At 45.9% G+C, this 23300-nt stretch overlaps 3 protein-coding genes across 10 annotated transcripts in view; 1 reads left to right on the top strand and 2 right to left on the bottom strand.

Moving 5' to 3' along the window:
* Plin1 (perilipin 1) lies at positions 1-13295 on the bottom strand. Of its 7 annotated transcripts, none has more exons than XM_071608634.1 (9): positions 12974-13295; positions 12215-12273; positions 9617-9821; positions 7278-7360; positions 5736-6000; positions 5112-5284; positions 3043-3234; positions 2192-2437; positions 1-1204 (listed from the first exon to the last, which is right to left on the bottom strand). In XM_071608634.1, the coding sequence occupies exons 2-9, from the start codon at positions 12257-12259 to the stop codon at positions 860-862; spliced, it is 1554 nt and encodes a 517-aa protein (XP_071464735.1). In that variant the 5' UTR covers positions 12260-12273; positions 12974-13295; the 3' UTR covers positions 1-859. The 7 variants fall into 7 exon arrangements, with proteins under 7 accessions (XP_071464735.1, XP_027777778.1, XP_027777783.1 ...); XM_027921977.2 differs by having other exon boundaries at positions 13045-13295; XM_027921982.3 differs by having other exon boundaries at positions 13116-13295.
* Positions 13296-15543: 2248 nt separating this feature from the next.
* Pex11a (peroxisomal biogenesis factor 11 alpha) lies at positions 15544-23209 on the bottom strand. Its single transcript, XM_027921710.2, has 3 exons — positions 23056-23209; positions 20117-20232; positions 15544-18260 (listed from the first exon to the last, which is right to left on the bottom strand). The coding sequence occupies exons 1-3, from the start codon at positions 23130-23132 to the stop codon at positions 17692-17694; spliced, it is 762 nt and encodes a 253-aa protein (XP_027777511.2). The 5' UTR covers positions 23133-23209; the 3' UTR covers positions 15544-17691.
* Wdr93 (WD repeat domain 93) overlaps positions 22828-23300 on the top strand; it is a 46621-nt gene continuing 46148 nt past the window's right edge. The window contains exon 1 of one of the 2 annotated variants that reach the window (XM_071608627.1): positions 22828-22912. The gene's annotated coding sequence lies outside the window, so the exon portion shown is untranslated. Of the gene's footprint in view, positions 22913-23049; positions 23136-23300 lie in introns of those variants that run through there. The other variant, XM_027922274.2, reaches the window with a different exon arrangement.

Here is a 23300-nt window from a genome sequence, read left to right as displayed (position 1 = left end):
GCATTTTGCAATGTTTAATTTTTAAATTATACTTATGCATTTCCTAGATTTACCAAGTATTAACATTTCCCAAAACAGGATCTGGAAAGAACAGTGGCTATAGAGTCCATATATACGGTCTATATGATATAGACTACGTGGGGTGGAACGTTAACATTGTAGTCCCCCAGCATTTAAAAGTGACTATGCAAGTGGAAGGAAGTAATGATGCAAATGGAAATGTGGCTGTGAGCAAGAAGGTGGCACTACAGAGGACAGACCAGGCACTTGGTCTGTGTCCTCAAAAAGTGATGCCAATATTTTAAATAAACACACAGAGCTTTTGTACTTGATTATTATTCCCTTCAAAGTAGTTTGCTGAGAGCCTAGATAATCAGAGGATCTCTGAGCTGAAGGCTAAAAATGTGTCAAGAACTCCTGTCAAGAACACCACATCAGGGTGGTGACATTTTTACTCATTTGGAAGCAAAATATTTGTCCACAGAGGAGGGATCTGAATTTTGGAAACAGTCAAATGTCATTTGGTTACAAGTTCCGTTAAAAATGTGAGATATCAAGTTAAGCAATTAGTTTTATAATTAAAACAAAAAGAATGATTGAAAAGACAATCAGAGCATGCTGTTGCTCTAGTGCCCCTTAAAAATCTGCTCTGATGGTCAAGCCCCAAAAGGATGCTTTTAAAATGATGTGTGCCTTGGCAGCACGGTTGTGGTGAGGTTCGGGCTCCCAGGAGGACTCCTCTGAAGGAGTCAATGCTCGCTTGAAAGTGTAGGTTCTGAGGATTTGTTAGAGAAACCCGCCCAAGCCCATGGGGGTGGCGCAGCCGTTTGGGGCAGGGCGGGGCGCGGGCGTCCGGGGCTCAGCTCTTCTTGCGTAGCTGGCTGTACTGCGTGCGGCCCAGGATGGGCTCCATGACGCTGGGCCGGAAGAAGCTGTCGCTGACCCTGCGCTTCGGCTTCTCGCGGGGCATGGCCAGGAAGCCGCAGCGCGGTACGGAGGTCGTCTCGATCTTGTCCTCCAGGCCCGGGCCCCGCGCGCTACGAAGGCTGCCGCGGTGCTGCGCCAAGCGCGGCGCGGCCGGCTCCGGGCTAGTAGGCGGCGCGCCAGAGCCCTTGCGCTCCGCCTCCCGATGCTCTGTCTCAGCTGGGGGATTGTCGATGTCTCGGAATTCGCTCTCAGGTTCCATCAGAGACAGCCTGGGGAGCTGAGAACCCGGCAGCCACGTTAGATTCCCTACTTGGCCCTCGTCACTACGCCTTGGGTCCACCACCCCTTCTGGGGTCCTCGCCTTCATTCCCCCAGGAGTGGCCACAGGCTGGAATGTGAGACAGCAGGATGGGGGTCACTAGGGTGACCCGCGAGGTTCTGACAACTCTGATCTCCATCAGCCAGACTCCTCAGGCAAGGCAAGCCATGTCTCCAATGTTTCCAGACCCCTTGGGCTTTTCTAAGGGGGACTTTCAAGAAGAAGTCAGTGTCTTTAGAAACCCTCCCTTGGATTATAGGCTAAATGCAACCCACACATTGACCCAGCCAGGATCAGGGTACCTGCCTGGGCATGTTTGGAGCCCAAGGAGGACAAGCTGTCTGCCAACCCCCACTGAATGCCTCTTTGTGGGAGTGACTGAGTAACCCAGCCCCTGGCCAGCTTGAAGAGCATATACCTCCTGTCCTGCCCTGCCCAGCCCTCCTTGCACCTGCTCAATCTGTAACTTACTTTGGGAAGGGGCCTAGAGGCTCCCAAAGGGATGGCATTGGTGTCTCTTGGGTTTTTCCTGTTGGGATAGGTGATAGAATTGGGACTGGGCTAGCTGCCTTCTTTGGAATTCATGGCCCACCCCTCAGGGTGTCCTGGAAGCCTCCCAGCAGGGAAGCCTCTGTCAGGTCCTTCAGTTGGTAGCTAAGGGGTGAGGGCTGAGCCACTGGGAATCCCTAGACTGATAGTGTAAGTCCTCCACTGGTGAGAGAAGCGGGCATGTCAGGGAGAGCCCTCTGGTCAGGGCCCTAGGCCTCTATATTCTTGGGTTTGGGAAAGGCCTCAGTATGTCACAATGTTTCTGGGGCAATGAGAATTGGAGCAGTTCTCCAGGGATGGGGGAAAGGTGGGAGACTGCAGCATGTCAATCAACCCTCCTTTATCTGTCCTCTCCAGACCTCCCTGGGAGACAGGTTAGCCCTGGATGGGACTCACCGGCACATAGTGCACCACTGTGTCCACCACGTTGTCAGTCACACCCTTCAAGGCATCTGATAAGGACATGGCCCTCCCCTTGGTGGAGGAGACAGCAGGGGCTGGTGTGAGGTGCAGTATCCTCCCTGCTGTGCCCAGCACAGCCATAGGTGCCCAAGTTACAGCTGAGATGGTGCCCTGGAGAGTCTTCTGCAGGGTGTGTGCCACACTGCCCAGGAGGCCTCTGGAGCTGGGCAGGGCTGCTTCCTGAGGACCAGAGCAGGGTCAGCACCTCCTACAGTGGCTCTCCTGACCTTTCCCCTCCCACCAGTCCCAGAACTAGAGGGGAAGAATGTGGACACCAAACCAAAGAATGTTTAAGCCTGGCTCTGCCGTTAGCTGTGTAGCCTTGGGCAAATCACCCTCCAGTTTCTCTTTTCTTTTCTTTTGTTTCTTTTTTTGAAGTACTGGGTATTGAACCCAGGGACGCTGTACCCCTGAGCTACATCCTAAGCCCTTTTATTTTATTTTACTTTATTTTGAGACAGGGTCTCGCTAGGTTCAAGGCCTTGAACTTTGCAATCCTCTTGTCTCAGCCTCCCAAGTCACTGGGATTACAGGCGTGCACCACTACACCCAGCTCCCCAGTTTCTTCATCTGCAAAATGAGAGCATAATCTCTACCCTGCCTCTCTTAGGGGGTTTTTGTGAGAGTCAACTGAGTGACATGGAAAAACTTGTGCATTTGAGGGTGGGGGAGAGTCCTGCACCCATGTACCCTGTCCCTGGGATGGGGACAGAGACCTTTTCTTCACCCTGTGTCTCTGCTGTTCACTCCCATGTGGGTTGTGGGGTCTTCAGGTTCCTGCTCACCTCACTGAGCTTGTTCTCCTCAGCCTCTGATTCTTCCTCCTCCTCTGTCTCCTCGCCCTCTGTGTCTGTCTGGTCATTGTGGTCCTCATCCTGAGCAGCAGGGAGGTTGTGCAGCCAGGGCACTCGTACTTCACTCTGCCTCCGGGACACCACCTGCGTGGCCATCGATGCACCCCACTGGGCCAGGCTACTCTGAAGGAGAGATGGTAGCAGATGGCTGGCCTAGCAGCCCTGCTTAAGGCCAAGGGGAGCCCCAACAGCCAGAGTCCCTCCCCCCAAAGCCACTTGGTCCCAGCAGACATTTCTCAGCACTTTTTATTGAGGGTAACTTATACCATTGAAGAGCACACATCTTTAGCATACATTTCTTAAACTGTTGTAAGTACACATCTGTGTAACTACCATAGATTGATAGAGACCATTTTCAACACCTCAGAGGATCACCCAGGGCCCAGACTTAGTCTACCAAGTCCTTTAAGAGTGAGCACTATTCTGATATCTATCACTATGCATTTGTTTCAGCGATTTTTTTTTCTTTTTGGTGCTGGGATTGAATCCAGGGCCTCACCATAGCAAGCTCATGCTATATCATTGAGCTGCCCCTCTGACTTCCATGCCTTTTGGGAGGGGGTACAGGGAGTAAACCCATGGGTACTTAACCACTGAGCCACACCCACCCTTTTTTATATTTTATTTAGAAACAGGGTCTGACTGAGTTGCTCAGTTGCTGACGCTGGCTTTGAATTTTCAATCCTCCTGCCTGAACCTCCTGAGTCTCTGGGATTATAGGTGTGTACCACCACACCCAGCTCCATACCTATTTTTCAGCTTCACATAAATGTGTATTTGTTCGTGAATAGCTTCTTTAGTTCCACATAATGCTGTGATAGCCATCCTTGCTGCATATACAAGTGCTTTCCTTTTTTCATCCTTGTATAATATTCCCTTATGTAAATTCACCACCATTTGCCCATTCTGGTATGAATGGACCTCTCTGTAGTTTCAAGTTCTTGGCTAAGGATAAAGCTGATAGGAACATTTTTGACATTGTCTTTTGGGAGACAAAAGCGGTCATTCCCCAAGGGAGTCCATATTGTATAGATTTGGGGGATGCCATGAATGGGGGCACCTGAGCTTCTACTCACTCCAATAGCTGGACCAGCTATGTGGATCAGTCTCAGCTCTCATTGGTAAATGACACTTAATGCAGGGGACAGAGGGGAACCACTACTCCTGTATCCCAATGGAGCCAAACCACCTGGTGCACAGCAGGTTCCTAGCATACACGTGCTTAATGAACAATCCAGGCCTAAGAATACTTTTAGAAGTACCACTCTCATGATGGCCGAAAGTGGTCATCTTCTTGCTGACCCTCATGCTTTAATGTTGTTTTATTTCCAATCTTGGCCTTAGTTTCTTACTAAAGTTCCCAATGGGGGAAAAAATCCAGCCATCTGAGATAAAATACACATAGAGGTGGGGTGGGAGCTTCAGGAGCTAACCCATGTGAGCCACAACCTAGCTTCCCCCACGCCCCCAGAAAGGGGCTGGGGGAAGCTAGGTTGTGTCTTGGACCAAAAAGCTGGGGGAAGCTAGATTTGCCTTGGATACAGTGGGAGTAGAATTAGAAGCTTCTAGAAGGAAAATCAGAAGCCAGGGGACAGTCAGAGACCAGGGCCAGTTGGACTGCCTCCCTCACAGAAGGGTTTTGTGCTATAAGGATGATACTTCCTACTACCTGGATAGCAGATGGAGTCTGCTCCCTTGCAGGTGGGAGGCCTCACAGCAAGACACCCATGAGGGGATGAAGTAGGGGGACTCAGAGGGAGACAGATGTGGGTGGTGGGGCAGGACCACTCCAGAAAAAGGGCCTGTCCTCTTCACACATCCTGCCCTTTCTCTCACTCATGGCTTGGACAATTAGCTCTCCTCTCCTCTTAAAACCCCTTGTTCTTAGACCTAAAGTCCCAGCCCAAGTTGGAAGGGAGAACATTCCCAAGACAGAAGGGACCAGGGGGCCCTCAGTGCTCCCAGGCAGGATTCAGGCAGTGCTCAGGGCAGACACTCACCAAGGGTGCTACGCCTGGGATCCACATGGCCAGGGAGTGGCCCTGCTTCAGTGCCCAGGCTGTGGTCTGCATGGTGTGTCGAGAGAGGGTGTTGGCCAGGGTCCCCACTCTGCTCACAAGGCTTGGCTTGGCTTTGGGAGGCTTCTGGGCCCCCTGGTGTCCAGGAACAGAGGCTGGGTATAAATTTGGGAGAAAGAAGGGAAAAAAGATGAGAAAGGGGCTGGGGGAAGCTAGGTTGTGTCTTGGACCAAAAAGCAGTTGCCCTAATTCTAACACAAACTCACTTTTTTTTTTTTTTTTTTTTTTGTGGTCTTGCCATTGAGCCTAGAGGTGCTCTATTGAGCCACATTCCCAGCCCCCCCCCCCTTTTTAAATTGAGACAGGGTCTCATTAATTTACTGAGGCTGGCCTTGAACTTGCAATCCTCTTGCCTCAGCCTCCTGAGACCCTGGTATTTCACTTTCCCTTTTTACAGATGGGGAGAGTAGACCGATGACTATGGATCACTCTGAAACTCCCTCTGGGCCTTCCTGTTCTTGAGCAGTGGCTGGATGAGCTCTGGTCTCCCACTCTTTCCCAAGTACATGGCTCCCCAGGGAACATGGGTGGCCTTATGGCAGATACCTGACTCTTCCTTGGCTGGAGGGAGGAGGTACTCTACCACCTTCTCAATGCTGCCCAAGGCCAAGTCGGCCCCTCCAGAGGCCAGTCGGCCAGCTCTGGTGTTAGCAGCATACTCCACAGTCTCTTTGGCCATCCCCCTCGCAAGCTCATAGCCAGCCAGAGTGGCCCCCAGGACCTTGTCCGAAGTGCTTGTGATGGGCACACTGATGCTATTTCTAGCACTTCGAAGCCGGGTGGAGATGGTGTCCTTCAGCTCAGAGGCGATCTGGGAAAAGGTGGAGAGAGGGTCAAACACATGGGTCTCCTCCTAGCCCCTGTGAGAACTGCCCTCTCAGAGCCTCAGGCCCTGAGGCCAGCTCCCTGGAAGGCATCATTTAAAGTCCAGGGGACTGGCATCTATGTGTGGGCACCCAGATTAAACTGTGCCAGTCACTTTGACCTCCAGTCTTCCTTACACCACTATGCTGCCTGTCAGGGTCCTGCTCATCCTTTGAGGTCAGCCCCAAAGGCTCCCTGCAGGTGGCATCTATTCTGATACCCTTATGCAAATAAGGCAAAATTCTGTCCTGACTCCTCTGTCCCTCCCTCAGAAGGCTGGTTCCATCTGCATTTATATTGGTTTATAGAGATAGTTGACTTCTTCTAAGTTCTTCACTGAAAAAATTTACCTTCCTCCTAAATAGCCTGGGAGCTCCTCTGTGAAAAGACACTGATGCCTTTATTTATTTATTTTTGGAAGAGTGAAAGGAGTAGGATTTATTCAAGTGTGGAGAATAGAAACAGAACTCTTGCAAGGACAAGAGGGGACCCTAGTAGGGGTCATCCATTTTTGCCCTTTATGTGGAAAATGAGAGTAAAGAGCACTGGCCTGTCCTCCTGTGATCTCTGCTTAGGCTGTGTGGCTGGGCAGTGTCACTGGTTTTCTTATCTGTACAATGTGGGTAACAAGTCTCATCCCAGAGGACTGACAAGCAGATAAAGTGAGAGAGCTCTGTGAATCATGTCATGGTCCCTGAATAGGGCAGGGCTCAGTGAATGTTTATGGGATGGTAGGTGGTTGATCAATTAAATGGATGAGGCCAAAGATTGAAGCTTATTCCCCAAAAGTGCCTAACGCAACCAGCCAATAAACATGTGGCCAGGTCAAGTGATTTTTTTCGATGTCATGGCCCATAAAGAGCTGGATCTCTAGGACATGGGGCTGCAATCTTGGGATCCTGATGAGTGTGACCCATGATCTTAGGTAACTATAGTCACCAAGTGGTGCAAGGCAGACCCATGGAGCCCCAAGTCCCAGGGCCAGATATCAGGAAGTTGTGGGACCCAACCAAGCTCCTGTTTGAGTTTTCCCAGGATTTGTGCCATGACCCCTCTCCCATTTGGCTTCATAGAAAGAGGAAGAACCTGTTGTGCTGCCTTAGGTACAGGAGGCCACCACCAGCCTTGCAGACCGCTTGCCATGGATACTCAGACTCCCAGCTCTCCTTTCTGAGAGGCAGTGACAGCAGTATAGGCATCACTGGGGAAGAGGAAGGGGCTCACCTTTTCAGGAGGGTACTGGAGGGCCGGGATCTTTTCCTCCAGATGGTCCAGGCCTCGGCAGGCCAGCTCATTGGCAGCTATGACTGGAAGGAAAGGGCCGTGTTGGGGTGAGCCCTGCCCCCCACTGTGAAATCTAGTAGTGGCTTCTGTGCCAAAGAAAGCCCTCAGATCCCCAGCTCTCATCCCCAGTTCTGCCGCCTCCCAGGCACCCATGAACCCAAGGCCCTTTGCCATCTTTAGCTTGTGACTCCTTGAGACCAGGGCCAGTTTCAGGGTTGCTCAGACATGCACTCAAAGCTTAGCTCCTGTATTACATGGCTCCAGGCAAGACACACCTGTTGCAGCCTGAGCTTCTTCATTTGTAAAATGTGGTGCCTACAACGCAGGGTGGATCAAGGGAAGGAACTAATACTACCCTCCCCTCTTCACCTTCCTCTCCTGCTCGGAGGCTCTGGGTGAGCATGAAGAAGAGGGAGAACAGAGATGCCAGGTGGGCAGAACTCTGGGGCCTTGGCATTGGCCTTGGTGGAGCCGGGCATAGGCCTGCTTAGCTCTAGAGGCGAAAAACTCCCAGTCACAGCTGGTGCAGGCTCTAGATTGCCCAAAGAGCCTTGCTTTTAACCACTAGGTGTCAAGATGGTGGACAGTGTGAAGAGGGTCACAGGGAAGAGAAAGGAATTCCCCCAGAGAGTGGAGCAAATACCAGAGGATGCTAACATTTCAGAGAATATTGCTCAGGGGCTGTCAAGGACATAAGTTCTAGATACCAGTTTTCAAGGGTATTCATACATGCTCTTTCATTTATTCTTTATCCCAATGTATTATTAATTAATCAACTAATTAATTAATTTTGCAGAATTCTCAAGCAGCAGACAGCCCAAATGACTTGGCTCTTTTCTCCTCCTCCTTTTACTGGTGGTATTTTTTTTTTCTGGTATTGGGGATCAAACTCAGGGGCACTTAACTACTGAACCACATCCCCAGCTCTTTGAATATTTTATTTAGAGACAGGGCCTCATTAAGTTGTTTAGAGCCTCACTAAATTGCTGAGGCTGGCTTTGAACTTATGATCCTTCTACCTTAGTCTCCCCATTTGCTGGGATTACAGACATGCACCACCATGCCTGGCTAGGTATTGGGGATTTAACTCAGAGTCACTCTGCCACTGGGCTACAACCCCAACCCTTTTGTTATTTTTCTGTTTTGAGATAGTCTTATCGAGTTGTGAGGCAGGCCAGCTCATTGGCAGCTCTGACTGGAAGCAAAGGGCATAGGCCTGAATTTGCTATCCTCCTGCTGCAGCCTCCTGAGTCATTGCAATTACAGGTATGTACCAGTGTGCCCAGCTTAGCTGTCTTCTCATTGGACAGAATGAGACTCAGGGAATGTATTTTAGGAGTTTGCAGGAGGGGAGGCTAACCCAGGGCCTGGGTCATCTTTACAACTGTCCTGCTTGTTGTGTGGAATCCTCCGATACCCACAGTTCTCTACTTAGTATAGTGGAAGGTGCTAGATTTCTCAGCACTGTTGGGATTTCTCTCTGCTCAATCAAAAGCCGTGCCTTAAGAGATCATATTTTTAGATGGGGTAGAAATTTGCATGGGGCAAGTCCATTAAGACTCACATCAACGGTTGTTTTCCACCTTTAGGTCTCTGGTGGGTAGCTCTCTGCTGTCCCCACCTGTTATCAGCCAGAACCATCAGCGGTGGGTGGGTGGGTGGGTGGACTTCCCTCTCCAGGTCAGCCCTAGTGTCTGCTATCCCTGTCTCTGTTCCAGACTCTGTCAGTTCTTGCTGCTGCTGGAGTTGGATCTAGGGTGGGTCTGGTCTGTCACCAGGCCCCACCTTCACCACAACTGGCATAGCTCTGCCCATCCCTTTCCCTGAAAATTCTTTGGCCCATCATTGCCATCTTAGGAAGATGCCAGCTTGGCTGTAGTTGAGGCATGTATAGCTGGAAAAAGAACTGTATTTTTTTTTTTCAGTACTAGGGGTTGAATCTAGGGACAGCCTATCACTGAGCTACATCCTCAGCCCCATTTATTTATTTATTTTAAAATTTTGAGGCAGACTCTTGCTAAGTTGCCCAGGTTGGCTTTAAACTTAAGATCCTCTTGCCTCAGCCTCCTGAGTTGCTGGGATTACAGATGTGCACCACTGTGCCTGGCTTGTATCTATATCTTTCTATTGGTAGATGAGAAGACCTGGAGTTGGGGTGAGGCAGATGGGGAGCAGTCAGGCAGATAGATGGGCAAGTTACCAGATGATTAGACAGGCTGACACGTGGTAGTGAGTGTCAGTGGATAGGTGGGCAGTGGCCAAATGCCACGAGGACTCACACTGGGTGGACAGTCTGCGCACCACTGGCTCCATGCTCCAGGCGGCCAAGCTGCTGGCGCCCTGCACGCCCTTCTCGTAGGCATTGCACACGGAGGCCACCAGGGGGTGAGCTTCCTTGGTGCTGGTGTATGTCTTCTGGAAGCACTCACAGGTGCCGCTCACCACAGGCAGCTGCATGACACGCTGTAGCACATTCTCCTGCTCCTGGCAGGGAAGAAACGTGTACAAGTTAACCATCTCCTTTCTAGCCTCCCGGGAAGGTGACTCCAGGGCTGGGCAGCCATTGGCAAAACTATTCTGAGTCCCAGAAACCTGGGAGGAACCAAGGCCAAAAATGTCTTGGATGCCTTGGTCCTGGGAGCCTGAGGGAGCCCACAGGGAAAACAAGAGCCAGCCTGCCGTGGCCTTCTGGCCATAACCCATCTCTGGGGGGCTGCTGAGGCAATCTGTTCCCAGGAGCCAAGCTGAATTGCAGCACCCCTCCTAGACTTACTGGTAGAGAGCATGTGTTGTCAAAGTGCCTGTCCAGAGTTTTAGTCCACCTCTGAGTGGTGGCTTCATCTAGGCCTATTCCATCCAGGTCTTTCTGAGGTCCTGCCTCCCTGCTCGTGGAAGCTGGTCCAGTGCTAAATACGCTCTCCTTCCCTCCCATCTATTTCTGCCTTTCACGTCTTCTCTGAAGTTTCCTAACTCTCCTCCCTCACATCAGAAGCCTCTGAGTTCTTCCCTGGGCTGTCTCTGTATTGATGTCACTGTGCTGTGATTCCCTGGGTACTTGTTACTCTCTCTCCCAGTAGACTGTGCACTCTGTGTTCTCAGTGCCTAGCCAAAAAAAATGGATCACAGAGCTGCACCTTGTAGAATGCCTAAGTTTTCAGGGCGCCCAGAATGGGAAGCTTGGCCTCCAGGAGGCTCTGTGGCAAGAAGCCTTTCCAGAATTTCTTTGCTAGTCTTGCATTTGCAATTGTAACTGCAATCCATCTTCACCCTCTCCCCATCCTATTCTCTCTTCATTCTGAAACAACCCTGAACTATTCTATTTCATCGTTCATGGATTGGTGTTCTCACATCTGAAGTCAAATATGTCTCCCTTTGAAGGTTACTTCTCTGTACTAAATAAAATAGCTCCAGTTCCTAACTTGGTCCACACCATGGTCTGGTGACCTCCTTCTCTGGATATGCTACAGCTTAGCACTGTCCTTTTTGCCAGTGACTCTGTGAGTCAGCATTATCACCATCACTTTGCTGACAGGGAGACATACTCAGAGATGTGAATGACTTACCTAAGATCACACAGCTAGTAATTGACAGAGCCAGGATTCCAAGTCAGACTTGAAATGGCATATCTGGAATTTGCTTTAAAATAATGTAAGGTGAATTGATAGGGGTGAGGATGAAGTAGTTTGGCTGTGGATTCATGCTAGTGAAGGGTGCATAGGGCCTTACTATATTCTTCTACCTAGTCTTATGATCACAAGAATTCTCCAGATTAAAAACACCCCAGGTGTGACTCATGCTCAAACTCTGCATAGCTTCGAATGTGCCGCTGTGGCAGGGTTCTTTCTGTCCTAGCAGCAAGGACCTAATGCTAAGTTAGCAGGGCCATCAAGGACACACTGGACAGAGCAGGCCACAGTATTTTAGCTTTTCATCCTGATGGTGAGTTGTAAACTGGAACTAGAAAAAGACTTGGATAAGACACAAAAAGTATTTTCTTTAACATTTTGGACAGAGTCTTAAAGGGTTATTTGAGACAAAACCAAAGGGAGAAGCAGATGCTGGGAAAGGAGGAAAACTGTTAAGATATTACTGCATATGACCATTTTACGCCTCTCTGTGTTGTGGGCTTCAGTATAAAACTTAGCATGTGAACCCTTGTGCAGAGGTTAATTGAAGCCTACTTGGTGACGAGATAGGTTTATAATTTTTAAGTTTCACTAACCATTTAAACTGTGCCCAAATAATAGAGGTTTTGCCAAGAGGCATCAGGCACACCTAAAAGGATCAAAATCACTCCAAGTCACAGTGAAAATCGCAACAGCTGTGAACTAGATGAACCATTCATAGTATAAATGATGCTGGAGTCACAAACTTTAGTGGCTCTGCATGAATACATTCAGCTGGCTGGTGGTGAACAAAACAGGGACTTATGCAGCAGGGTTTAGAATATGGTAGTTCCCTTCCTTTCTATTCTTCCCCACCCCCAGCCAGGATTTGTGCCCTTTTTTCCCCCCAAGGGCTTAGGTTTTTGTTTTTTTTAATTTTTTTTAAGTTGGAGATGGACACACAATATCTTTATTTATTTGTATGTGGTGCTGAGGATCGAACCCAGTGCCTAACACATGCCAGGCAAGTGTGCTAATGCTGAGCTACAACCCCAGCCCAAGGGCTTAGTTTTTAATTGACATTTTTTTCCCCCTCCAGAGCCTCCCATAGCCCTCTGCAAAAGATAGTGAGAGCAGGAATAACTGAAACATGGTCAATGACCTAGTTTATAGTTTAGACATATCTTGCTCCAGCTCCCCCGAATCTCCCTCCTGGCTCCTTCCTCCCATCAGGTGTCCATTCCCCACCCCGCAAGAGCCCAAGTTACTCACAGGAAGGTCTCCATCCAGCAAGGTTGGGCCCTTGTTGACTGCCATCCTAGTTCTTCACGCTGCAAAGCAGAAAGTCCCAGGTCCGTCAGAGGCCCGCAGGCTTGCAATCCACAGTTCCTTACCTCCCATGGCCACCCACTGGACCCAGGCGGTCTGGGGGCACAGATTGTCATTTCTTAGAGTTCCAGAGCACCAAGTTGCTTCTCACCTACTGGTCAACACCATGTTTCTTATAAAGGTTTACGATAAGAAATGAAAAAATGCAGGTGGCCATGAGAGATAAAAGGTTTTAGATGAAGTACTGGGCTCTTAAATGAAGATCCAAAAGAGACTAAAAGAATTAGTTTCAGGGCTGGGGATGTGGCTCACGCGGTAGCGCGCTCGCCTGGCATGCATGCGGCCCGGGTTCGATCCTCAGCACCACATACAAACAAAGATGTTGTGTCTGCCGAGAACTAAAAAATAAATATTAAAAAATTCTCTCTCTCTCTCTCTCTCTCTCTCTCTCTCTCTCTCTCTCCCCCCCACTCTCTAAAAAAAAAAAAAAAAAGAATTAGTTTCAGGTTTACTCTCCTTTATAAAAACAAACAAACAAACAAACAAAACTGTGGTTTAATTCCTCTGTTTCTAAGACAGCATCGTGTCCCTCTATAACTCAGCTAGGCAAGTAACCAGTCACTCATAAAACTAGCTATTTCAGCTGTGTTCTGTAAAAACTATTGACCACCAAACAGCTACTCTAGAGTCCTGGTAATTCACCTTGAATCTTTCCCTCAGTAGTTTCCCTGCAGGTCTCTTCATCCCCAGTAAAAGTCCCAAGAGGCCTTTACCCTCAACTCCTTCCTTTTAATACTCATAAACAAGCCAGGTAAGGGGAATCCCCCAGGATCCCCACACTCACTGCAACCGACCACCACCTCAGCCTCACAGAGCCCACACTGTGGAGTGCCTCCTCGGCAGGAACACTTCCAGCCACTCCAGGGAGTCTTGGGCAATGCTACCAGGCCTCTCAGCTAGAGGAGGGCAGAGAAGAAGAGAAAGTTGGAGCAGCCTGTTGCCATGGCTATCTGACCCAGGGTCCCTTGGGCTCATCCTAACTTCTATAAGGATAGTTAGCCAATGAGAAGGTAGATTGCAGAGCTGAAGGACACCCCAGGCTCAGAGAATTCATTATTCCAGAGTCATGAGGAATAATTCTATAACATCAGTCCTCAGTTGACAAAACTTTTGCTTTTCATAAACAAGGTATTAACACATATGTCATTAAATCCATAAGCTCTAAAGTTCCAATTATTCTGTAATCTTTGATCCTTTTCCCCACGAGGGTCCTGTTGGACAATTTTCAGTTTGTCTGATGCTTTCTTATTTACTTCAAAAGTGAATATTGATGGGGCTGGGGGTGTGGCTCAAGCGGTAACGCACTTGCCTGGCATGCGCGGGGCGCTGGGTTCGATCCTCAGTACCACATAAAATAAAAATAAAGATGCTGTGTTTGCCGAAAACTGAAAGATAAATATTAAAAAATTCTCTCTCTCTCCTCTCTCTCTCTCTCTCTTTAGAAAAAAAAGTGAATATTGAAAAGTATGACTTAAACCTGCACTGAGACGCAAAGGCCTCTTGGGACTGAATGTGCTAGTCTTTGATTATGGGAGATAAATGCTCTCAGTAAAAATGAGATGGAGCTGGGGTCAAGTCCTTGAGAATATGGGCTTTGAGGGAGCAATTTCAACCTCTGTAAATTCCTAGAGTCCAAGGAAACATGTTGAACTTTACCTGGCCTAAGATGCCACCAAAATGGGCAGTGGGAGAGAGGTTTTGTTCTCCTGAGTCTAGAGAGTGACAGTATTGACAAGATTCTATCACCAACCAACAGCACTAGGACAACCAAGAACTATTACTGGGTCATCCTTTCCTCAGCAAGAACTCAAGTTCTAGTTCCTGGCTTCCAAGATGATGGAGGACAGGGTGCAAGCCAGTGTCTTCAGATTGTCTAAGAAGGGCTCCTTAAATAAAAATAGATAATAGGGCCCAAAGAGGTGACCCATGCCTGTAATTTCAACTCAGAAGTTAGAGGAGGAGGATTGCAAGCTCAAGCCCAATGTGGGTAACTTAGCAAGACCTAATAATAATAATAGGATAATAGAAGGACAGCACTTATTTTCCCTATTGTTGGTAGAAATACATGTATTGACTCTGCTAAGTTGTATGATATGGAAACAGGAGAAAGGGGCAGGGGTGGAGTGAAACAGTACTTTATGATGGATCTTTGGTACTAAAGGGTGTTTCGATAATAAAGTAGGAATGGGAAGTTATAAAAAGGAAAAGATAATCAAGCAGGGAGGCTCTGAAAGGAGTAATAACTTTGTGATACATTTAATACTTCTTGATCCAACCTGGACATCTCTGTTGTAAGATAGTAATGGAGAGGACAGGAAGTGTTTTAAAGAGGTACACTCTGTCCTCACTTCAAGGTTCAGGAAAAATTATCTGGGGCTTTGTGTCTGGGTGACAACCTGGGCCAAAGGGCAGTTTTCAGCCTCAGGAGTAGTGGCTTTGGGCCAGAGGGAGTAGAGGGCTCTGTGCCTGAAAGCTCTGCTGACAAAGCTGGGCTTTTAGCCACTTCAGCTTGGATTCTAGAATGTGGGTGAGAGGTGAAGAGTGGTGAAAGGGCTGAGGAAAATCCCAAGGGAAGAAGAGCCAGCCTCCAGTAGCAGTTGTCAAGACATGGAGCTCTAGCTTTCTTCTCCACCACCACAAGAGCTGGAACCTTGGTAATCTTGTTCACAGGTGAATCCTCCAACTCCAAGGCAAGCATGGACTCAAATATTTGTTGCTGAATAAGTAAATTTTCAGGCAACAATGTCAGTTGTGAATGTGGTGGCCTGTATGTCTATTAGGGAAATTGTGGGTATTTGGAAACCCTCATGAATGTGGAGGCTACCTTGGAAGGAGAAAGATGCACAGGGAGGACACCAGGACACCACGGTCCACGCAAATTCTAGAAGACATGGCATTTTTTCCAACTCCCCACCACCCACTCTCCTTGCAGAGGACAAAGTCATCAAGATTGAAATCAATGAAACATGCCCCCATGAGCTCAAGGCAGTGTGCTTCAGGCAGAGGCCATAGCACCAGGCTGCTTCAAGCACCGCTCCAGGATAGCAATGTGGCTAGAGCTTCTTAGACGGAACCTCTCAACCCAGGACCTCCACATCTAAACCTCCCTGCAGTCCACCTTCTCAGCTTTCATCTCCCTGCCAGAGCTCAGGGACTGTCTGTGTTCCTGTTAACTCTTTTCTAATCCCAGAACACATTCACAGATACATGAATCAGTTTTGTCTAGAAATTTATTTGGCATAATTAATCTCTTACAGCAGGGAATCTGGACAAGATTAAAAAACAGTTATTTAAACTTTTTTATTTGCCCTGCTTTAGCAGCTTTCATTTCTCTTAAAACTCCCAAAATATTCTGTCAAACCTCCTTTATTTATTTATTTATTGGCACTGAGGGCTGAACCCAGGGGCACTTAACCACTGAGCCACACTTTGAAGCAGATTCTAAGTTGCTTAGGGCCTCACTAAATTGCCTAGGCTGGCCTTGAACTTGTGATTCTCCTGCCTCAGTCTCCTGAGCTGCTGGGATTACAGGTGGGCACCACCATACCCAGCTCAAATCTCTTATTTTGACTGATCAGATTAAAAACAGCCAGTCACTGGGTGCACTGGTATACACTTGTAATCTCTATTTGGGAGGCTGAGGAAGGAGAATCAAAAGTTCGAGGATAGCCTAGGCAAGTCAGCAAGACACTGCTCAAAATTTTAAAAAGGGCTGGGGATGTGACTCACTGGTAGAGTGCTTGCCCAAGATGTGCAAGACCCTAGGATGGATCAATCCCTAGCACCCCTGCCCTACTACACACACACACACACACACACACACACACACACACACACACACACAAACACACACGAATAACAGAGAGCCAAGGACCAGAGTCTACTTTTCAAAAAACTCGATCATATTTCTGGGAACCTTACTCAGTGCATATTTTTCTGATTTCCATTCAGATAAATGACATGGCTTTACTTTAGTGTTGGCCTCCTACCTACTGGCACCCTATCTCTCCACTTCTCTTCCCTCAAACTAAAGGACCTGGATTTACAAATAAGATAACATTATTTATAAATAAATAGGAACACAAGTAAATGCTTCTGTGTCCTCTTTATTGGCCCCTTACTGCTCCCTCAATGACCCTAAGATCTAAGAAAATCATGGTTTTCCTACATTCACAAGAATAGTCATGAAATTTTAGCCTGCATACGTTTTGATGAAAATTAATGTGGAATTGCCCAAACTGTTACATGGTTTTAAATAAAATAATCTGGATGATAGGTCTAGGTAGCTTTAGTTTTGTAGGACAAAATATAGACCATCATCAAAAGTTCCAAATTTGAGAAGGGTAGAGGTCAAAAGCACAGGATTCTGGAGTCTCATACTTGTACTCAATCATGAAGGCAGTGAGTTGTCACAGAACTCACTCTAGAAGGTCAAAGGAATGTCCTGACCCAGGTTTTATTTGCTTTTTTCAGGGTCAATTTTCTTATCTGTCACAATCTACATAATAGGCAGGATGTGACCTTCCACCTATTTTTCTCTTTTGTTTACTTCTGATTTCTGCTTACTCACTGCATTATTAAAGGGTTCTACCCACAGACATATTTACACAATGAAGGTGCCTGATATGTTTCTGATTCTACTTATGAACAAAAGGACAAAAATACAGTGATGGGGTTGTTTGGGGCTGTAGCTCAGTGGTAGAGCACTTGCCTACCACATGCTAGGCACTGGGTTTGATCCTCAGCACCACATGAAAAAAATAAAATAAAATAAAGGTTATTGTGTCCATCTACGACTAAAAATATTAAAAAAAAAAAAAAAAGTACAATGATGGTCAAGGCCAACAGGTGAGGAGGCTTTCAGCCCAGCTCCCCTCCATCCTGCTACTGACAATCTTGGAGGCAGGTATAGCTGATAGAAGCGGTTCGCTATCAAATCTGAAGGTGCTGTGCATCAATCAGATCTATGACAATCATGTGAAACCAATAATCCATATAACCCAATCTATACGTATATTAGTGTTCACGTATTAGTTTTATCGGGTCTTTTTCAATTTTTTTCCTTTCAATTTTTATTCATGTGGCAAATGCTAAGTGCCTACTATGCACATAAGAGATGCTCAGTAAATGTTAGGTGAATGGAAAATATTCAGAAATTCAGAAGTCATTCCAGCACTCTAAAAACACCATAAATCTTCATGTTCCATTTTTGGCCCCACCTCAGCTCACATTACAGGTCATAAATGCTCATGTGAACAAAAAACATAAGCAAGATATGACATGATTTGTGACCGATGTAAATGTTTGTTTCATGAAGATGTCTTCTTTAAACAGTCACTGGTCCTGAGCCTACCAACACCCTAGAGGATCTTCAGCTTCATCTGAGGATAGGCCACAGTGATGATACCTGCCACAGAGGATACAAGACCTCCAAGCCCAATGATGCCTGGGTTGGACCTATAGATCCCCATCTGGTCCAAGGGGATCAGGATGTCACATAAGTTCTTCACTGTGTCCAGAAGCAAGGGAGGATGCTGCTTCAGAGATCGGAATAAAAGAAGAAGGAAGGACTGAAGCCATTCTGTTTCTTCATCAGCCAAGCTGTACCCAAAAGGATTCTGGGATGACTTCTCTCTCATTGCCCTGTCATGTGCAAGCCGTCCCATCTGCAGGGAGATTTCATACAGATCCCTGACCAGGCTCAGCAGGAGAAAATAGTAGTAGTGGCGGGTGGCCCATGTTTGCCACTTCTCTTTGTTGATGCTCATGGTGAGACCCACACTCCTCACCCAGAGAATGGTGTCACAGATGAAATAAACCACACGGTTCAGGTTGGCTAATGTTAGGCATAAGCGGGGCACTGGGTCGGTAGCATGAATGCTCTGCTCAGTCGACTGGACAGCATGTACCACATTGCCTAATCGGAACCCTGCAAAAAGAACCCACACAGTTAACAGTTACTCATTTCTAGGTATTGGGCTGCAGAATCTCTGTGTCAGCATGAGGATCCAGCATGGTATTTTAATAATTGATGATTGTTTGAAATTCAGTCTTAGTTTAGGAAAGGAGGACTTTATAGTATGTTGAGGACACCTAAAATGATGCTGGAAGGCAAAAAAGACAGTGACTTTTAAAAATTTATCTCCTCCATTCCAGTGAGTATCTTAACATTCACTTTAGTCCACTCCAGGCATGGTTGGTTAATCATGAGCATGGGTTGTTACAATGGAACATTACTACCTCCACTTCTTCTGAAGGAAGGACAATCATGATATGAATCCATGTACAACATTCTCTTGGAATCTAATGCCTTACACTTTATTTAATTTCCAGACAAAAATACTGCCTTTTGAAAAAACACCATTATCATTTTGCTATTTCTCTGGTCCAAACCCTCTTTACTGCCTATGGTCAAGAAGACAAAGTGGAGACGGTAAGATCGTAATGTGGGCTCTGGATGAATTAACTAACCTCTGCAACTGCATGTCTGTATGAAAGCATGCACTTCAATTAATGAGTCAACAAGTATTTATGGAGTACCTATAGAATGAGTTCTGGTCCTAAATATTATGAAAGATACAACAGAACTACTCAGTAAGGGCTCAGATGTGGCTACTCTCAGAACACTAAGAATCTCAAGAGTGCTTGGAATTATTTTACCAAAAATAACACAAAACAGGGCATGTCATGACTGTTTTAGTATACAGATTTGGGTTCTGATTCTGGTCTTGCATTAACTGGCTGAATGACCTTGAAGAAACCCCTTCTGGACCTCTAAAGGACCTCTGAGCTCCACCAATCTAAAGAATCTAAAACAGAATTTCTAATTGTGGCTTCAAGCCAAATCTGGAAAAGCTCACCTCACCCTTCCCAGGCTCTGCTTGACAGCTTAAGTCTTCTCTGTCAAACCAGTTTCTTAGTTTGACACTGATCCTCCAACACATGATTTGCTTTTAACAGTTCTGAGCCTTTGCTGGAGGAAACTGCCTCTCCAAACACACCTCAATTTTTCTACCTTCTCTAAAACATCTTTCTTTACCCTGGTCACCATATCCAGCACTCGTCTTAATGTTTATAGTATGATCTTATTTTTCCTACAAAGTTAAGAACTGTCTCTTTATGAAGTAGGTGCTCAAAAACAACTGATCAATATGTGATGGTCTACATCCCATTCTAATGCTTCTGCTAGCCTGCTGTGACAACTTCTGGTTCTTGTCAACAGTGAGGAGCAAGACATATCATTGCTATATGAAATATGGGATTTCCTAGGATGATTTATTATGAAAGTTAAGTTAAATGAATGCAAAACACTGCTTCATTTTTTTGCCTTTAAAATGAAACTACCTTGTAAATTGTCTAAGAAAATGTATTCCTCCAATCCTCTAGCAATCCTCAAGAGAAGAAGGTGGCCTAGGTCATTGCTATTCTGTTCTATAAAACAAAGGTTCACAGGAACTAGAAGCTCATGCCAGGGATTGCCAAGATGTTTTGTGGTTGTAAGAACAAAAGATGAGCTAACACATTTTATGTCCCACTTGTTATGATCAAGCAGAAGGATCTAGCATAGCACCAAGCGTGAACACAGGATGATGTATATGAATGGTCTGCAGGCAAACATTCAAATTTTGGGGCCTGGAGTTCCATGAGGCAGCCTTACTGGTCAACTTCATCAATAAACTTGGTTGACTTGAAATTAAAACCTTGAAAGCGCACTGTGAATTACAGTGTCTGAAGCTGAGGATTCTAAACCAGGAGCCACTGTTCCTCAAGAGAAAGAGTACTTACATTTACGCCCAGTGCTCACACTGGACTCCAATTTCTTGAGCTTCATTACCACCTTCTCTTTGCCAGCTTTAGGCTCTAACAAATATCTAAGCAACATGCATGTGTATTGAGTGGCTCTGAAATGGAAAAAAAAATGAGGAAAATGATTGACCAGCCAAATAAAACTTAATTCATGAAGTAAAGGAAAAAGAAACATCTCTCTGAAGACAAAGTTTCTAAGAGGATTTCTCCTCAGCAGCTCTTCCAAGAGCAAAATTCTGCAACAGTCATTCTGCAGAGGGCCAAAGGGTAGAACATGTAATGGAAATGCAAACCAAAGGTTATTATGAAAAAGGACTCTGCAATAATGCAGTGAACAGCTCCCCAGAAGGCTCCTTACTGGCACAGAAAAATGAATGTAGTCAAAGTGGAAATTGCCCCAAAGTCTCCCTGTGAAGTCTGCAAAGATCCATACATGTTATTTTCTCCAGTGTAGAAAAAAATCATTCTATACATTCAAATTTCTTTTTTTTAATATTTATTTTTTAGTTTTAGGAGGACACAATATCTTTATTTTATTTTATTTTTTTATGTGGTGCTGAGGATCGAACCCAGTGCCTCACACATGCCAGGTGAGCGTGCTACCACCTGAGCCACATCCCGAGCCCACATTCAGATTTCTTAAATTAACCATTCTACCACATAGTTAACCTACTATTTATGTGAGAGGACACAAAATTCACAATTCAAGATCCAAATGAAAATCTACAGTCTGAATATTGTTTAATCTTTTAAAAATTAAGGACAAAATACACACCAGTACACAAATTAGTATAGACATATTTTATATTTGCCTTTCAAAACTTATAAGTATTATATATAAAATACAGACAGAATCCTGTTTAATAATACTATATACTCAATAAAGAGAGTGCCTACTTTAACAATGACTTACTGATAAATATAACAAATGAGAAATTGGATATCACAGAAACATCCAAATGCATCTGGCAGTCTAGTCAATAAAATTAAGTGCCAGTTCCTATTGTCGTATAACTGCATTTGAGTCCTTTTTATGATATAAATATTAATCTCAAAAAAGTGGCACATTTTCCAAAATTTTAGTAATTAAGTAAAAGAAAAGAAATGGTTGGGGGTGTGGTTCAGTGGCCGAGCACTCCCTTAGCATGCACAACACCCTGGGTTTGAGTCTAGTACCATAAAAAAGAGAGGGAGAAGGAGGAGGGGGAAATAGGGGAAATAGAGATCTGTCTTCTCTCCTCTTTTTTTTTTTCATATTGGGGATTGAACCCCAGCATGCTCTACCACTGAGCTGCATCCCCAGCTCTTCTTATTGAGACAGGATCTTGCCAAGGTGCCCAGGCTGGCCTTGAACCTGGGATCTTCCTGCCTCAGCCTGAGTCGCTGGGCTTATAGGTGTGTCACTGAACCAGGCACTCTGCCTTTTTAAAAGTGTGCTTTCTGATCAGAGGGCTCAAGCTACTCATGTCAGATTTGATCTGACAATAGGAGTAGGTCTGAAAATGGCATTATTTGATGAATACCAGCTTGTTCATGGAGGTTATATAGATCATTAAGAGGGCTGGGAAATGAACACTAGAGATCTGATCTTGCTGAATAAATATATCCTAAGTGATTATTTAATTAACACCCTTCTTGATAAAATTGCAGGATATATTCTGGGTATACTGGAATTATAGTTTTCTATTTTAATAAAGGTTGTATATATTGCAACTATTTTGAAAAGCTATCAAATTAATTAGAAAGATTTAGCACTTAAGAGGTGGGCCCTGGAATCTTTGTGGATTTGTATCTCTCAACTCTGCTGCTTAGTACCCATTAACCTCCTTCCGTCTCAGTTTCCCATCTGTGAAAGTATCTACTTCACAGAGTTGTCATGAGGGTTAAATAAGTTAATATGGGCAAAGCATTGAGAACAAACTTGATACAGTTTGCTTACCAAAGTCTCATTGGGGCTATTCTTACTGGTGTGTTTTTGTGTTAGCACTTGAATACTGTTAAGTAAAACTGCAACAGTAACTATTGTGACTATTCTGCAGGAATGAACTAAAATACTAAAAGAAACATCATGAGCAAGGATTAATAATCAAAACAAACTGAATTTTCAGGGGCACAGCATGTGCCTTGTAGATGCAGTTAGTTCTAAGGGCTCTCTCCACTGTGTTTTTAGAGTTTATACAATTATTTCACACTCGGTATGTGAATCACACAGATTGGGCAATAGTGTAAGATAAAGAAAATAAATAAAACTTCTGTTTCTTCATAAGCATTTTGAAATACCCCCTTGAGGGGGTATTTGAAACAAGTGGTTTGCTTCCCTAGTCACAAATGCCAACCCAAAATTTCTCTTTAACCCACTAAGTCCCAAAGTTTCAATTCTGCAAATATATATATATTTTTTAAATCGACATGGGCTTATTAAAATACGCTGGAAAAGATCATCTATCCTTTATAGATATTTTCATATATATTCAAACACTCTATTCATTCACCTATTACTTTTCTCAAAAGAACAATTAAAATATAATATTTATTTCAAAGGGACTATAAATGCCCATTTCAAAGTTACAATTCTAAGTTTTAAAAACAGGTTTTGTATATAGGGCTATGGGACAGAATGAGTTAAAAGAAATCCCTTGGAAGAATGTTAGGTGGGGAGAACTCGGTTTTCCTTTACCAGGAGAAGAAAGTTCTGAGCGAGGAGGGTTGGTGGAGGGGTGTCACACAGCCAGCGGCCTCTAGGCGGCTGGGGTGCACAGCCCCTCGGAATTGAAGGTGAAGAGGGGCTCTTGTACCAAACTTCCTCAGCGGGAGCTGGAGGCATCCTGCTTGCTTCGATTTCCCGGGTTATTAGCTCACTCCTCCTTCTCGGGTGCTGAGAACCCAGAGAGGAAGGGATGGAGGCCGCCGGCACTGACCTGAAGAGTCGGTCCCGACCTTGGGTCTGGTTGGTGAAGCGGATGAAGGCGTCCATGGCACCGGCCCGAGGCAACATGGGGTCGGTCGTGGGTCCTCTGGGGCTCAGCTGGCCCCTGGGGGGAGTCCGGGTCCGGGCAACTGCGGGGTGGGAGGGGCTGAGTCTCTGTGCCCACGTGAGGCCGACACGCCTCCTAAGAGCTGCTAGCGGGTTTCCGGTCGAAACCGGAAGTAGCGGTTACTAAGG

The sequence above is a fragment of the Marmota flaviventris genome, chromosome 2 (genome assembly GCF_047511675.1).
Source record: "Marmota flaviventris isolate mMarFla1 chromosome 2, mMarFla1.hap1, whole genome shotgun sequence".
Classification (NCBI taxonomy): Eukaryota; Metazoa; Chordata; class Mammalia; order Rodentia; family Sciuridae; genus Marmota; species Marmota flaviventris.
The sequence above is the reverse complement of the archived record's forward strand: the minus strand, read 5'-3'. Positions and strand labels throughout refer to the sequence as shown.

Coding starts and splice junctions, on each gene's coding strand:
- Plin1 (XM_071608632.1), bottom strand. CDS start 10,269: ATGGGAGGGAAGGAGAGCGTATTTAGCACTGGACCAGCTTCCACGAGC. Junction 6,001..7,277: donor TCCAGTACCCTCCTGAAAAG/GTGAGCCCCTTC, acceptor ACCTTTTCCCAG/ATCGCCTCTGAGCTGAAGGA. Junction 1,205..2,191: donor CAGTGGTGCACTATGTGCCG/GTGAGTCCCATC, acceptor CCGGGTTCTCAG/CTCCCCAGGCTGTCTCTGAT.
- Pex11a (XM_027921710.2), bottom strand. CDS start 23,132: ATGTTGCCTCGGGCCGGTGCCATGGACGCCTTCATCCGCTTCACCAAC. Junction 20,233..23,055: donor GGTCGGGACCGACTCTTCAG/GTCAGTGCCGGC, acceptor TTTCCATTTCAG/AGCCACTCAATACACATGCA. Junction 18,261..20,116: donor TGTGAGCACTGGGCGTAAAT/GTAAGTACTCTT, acceptor TTCTTTTTGCAG/GGTTCCGATTAGGCAATGTG.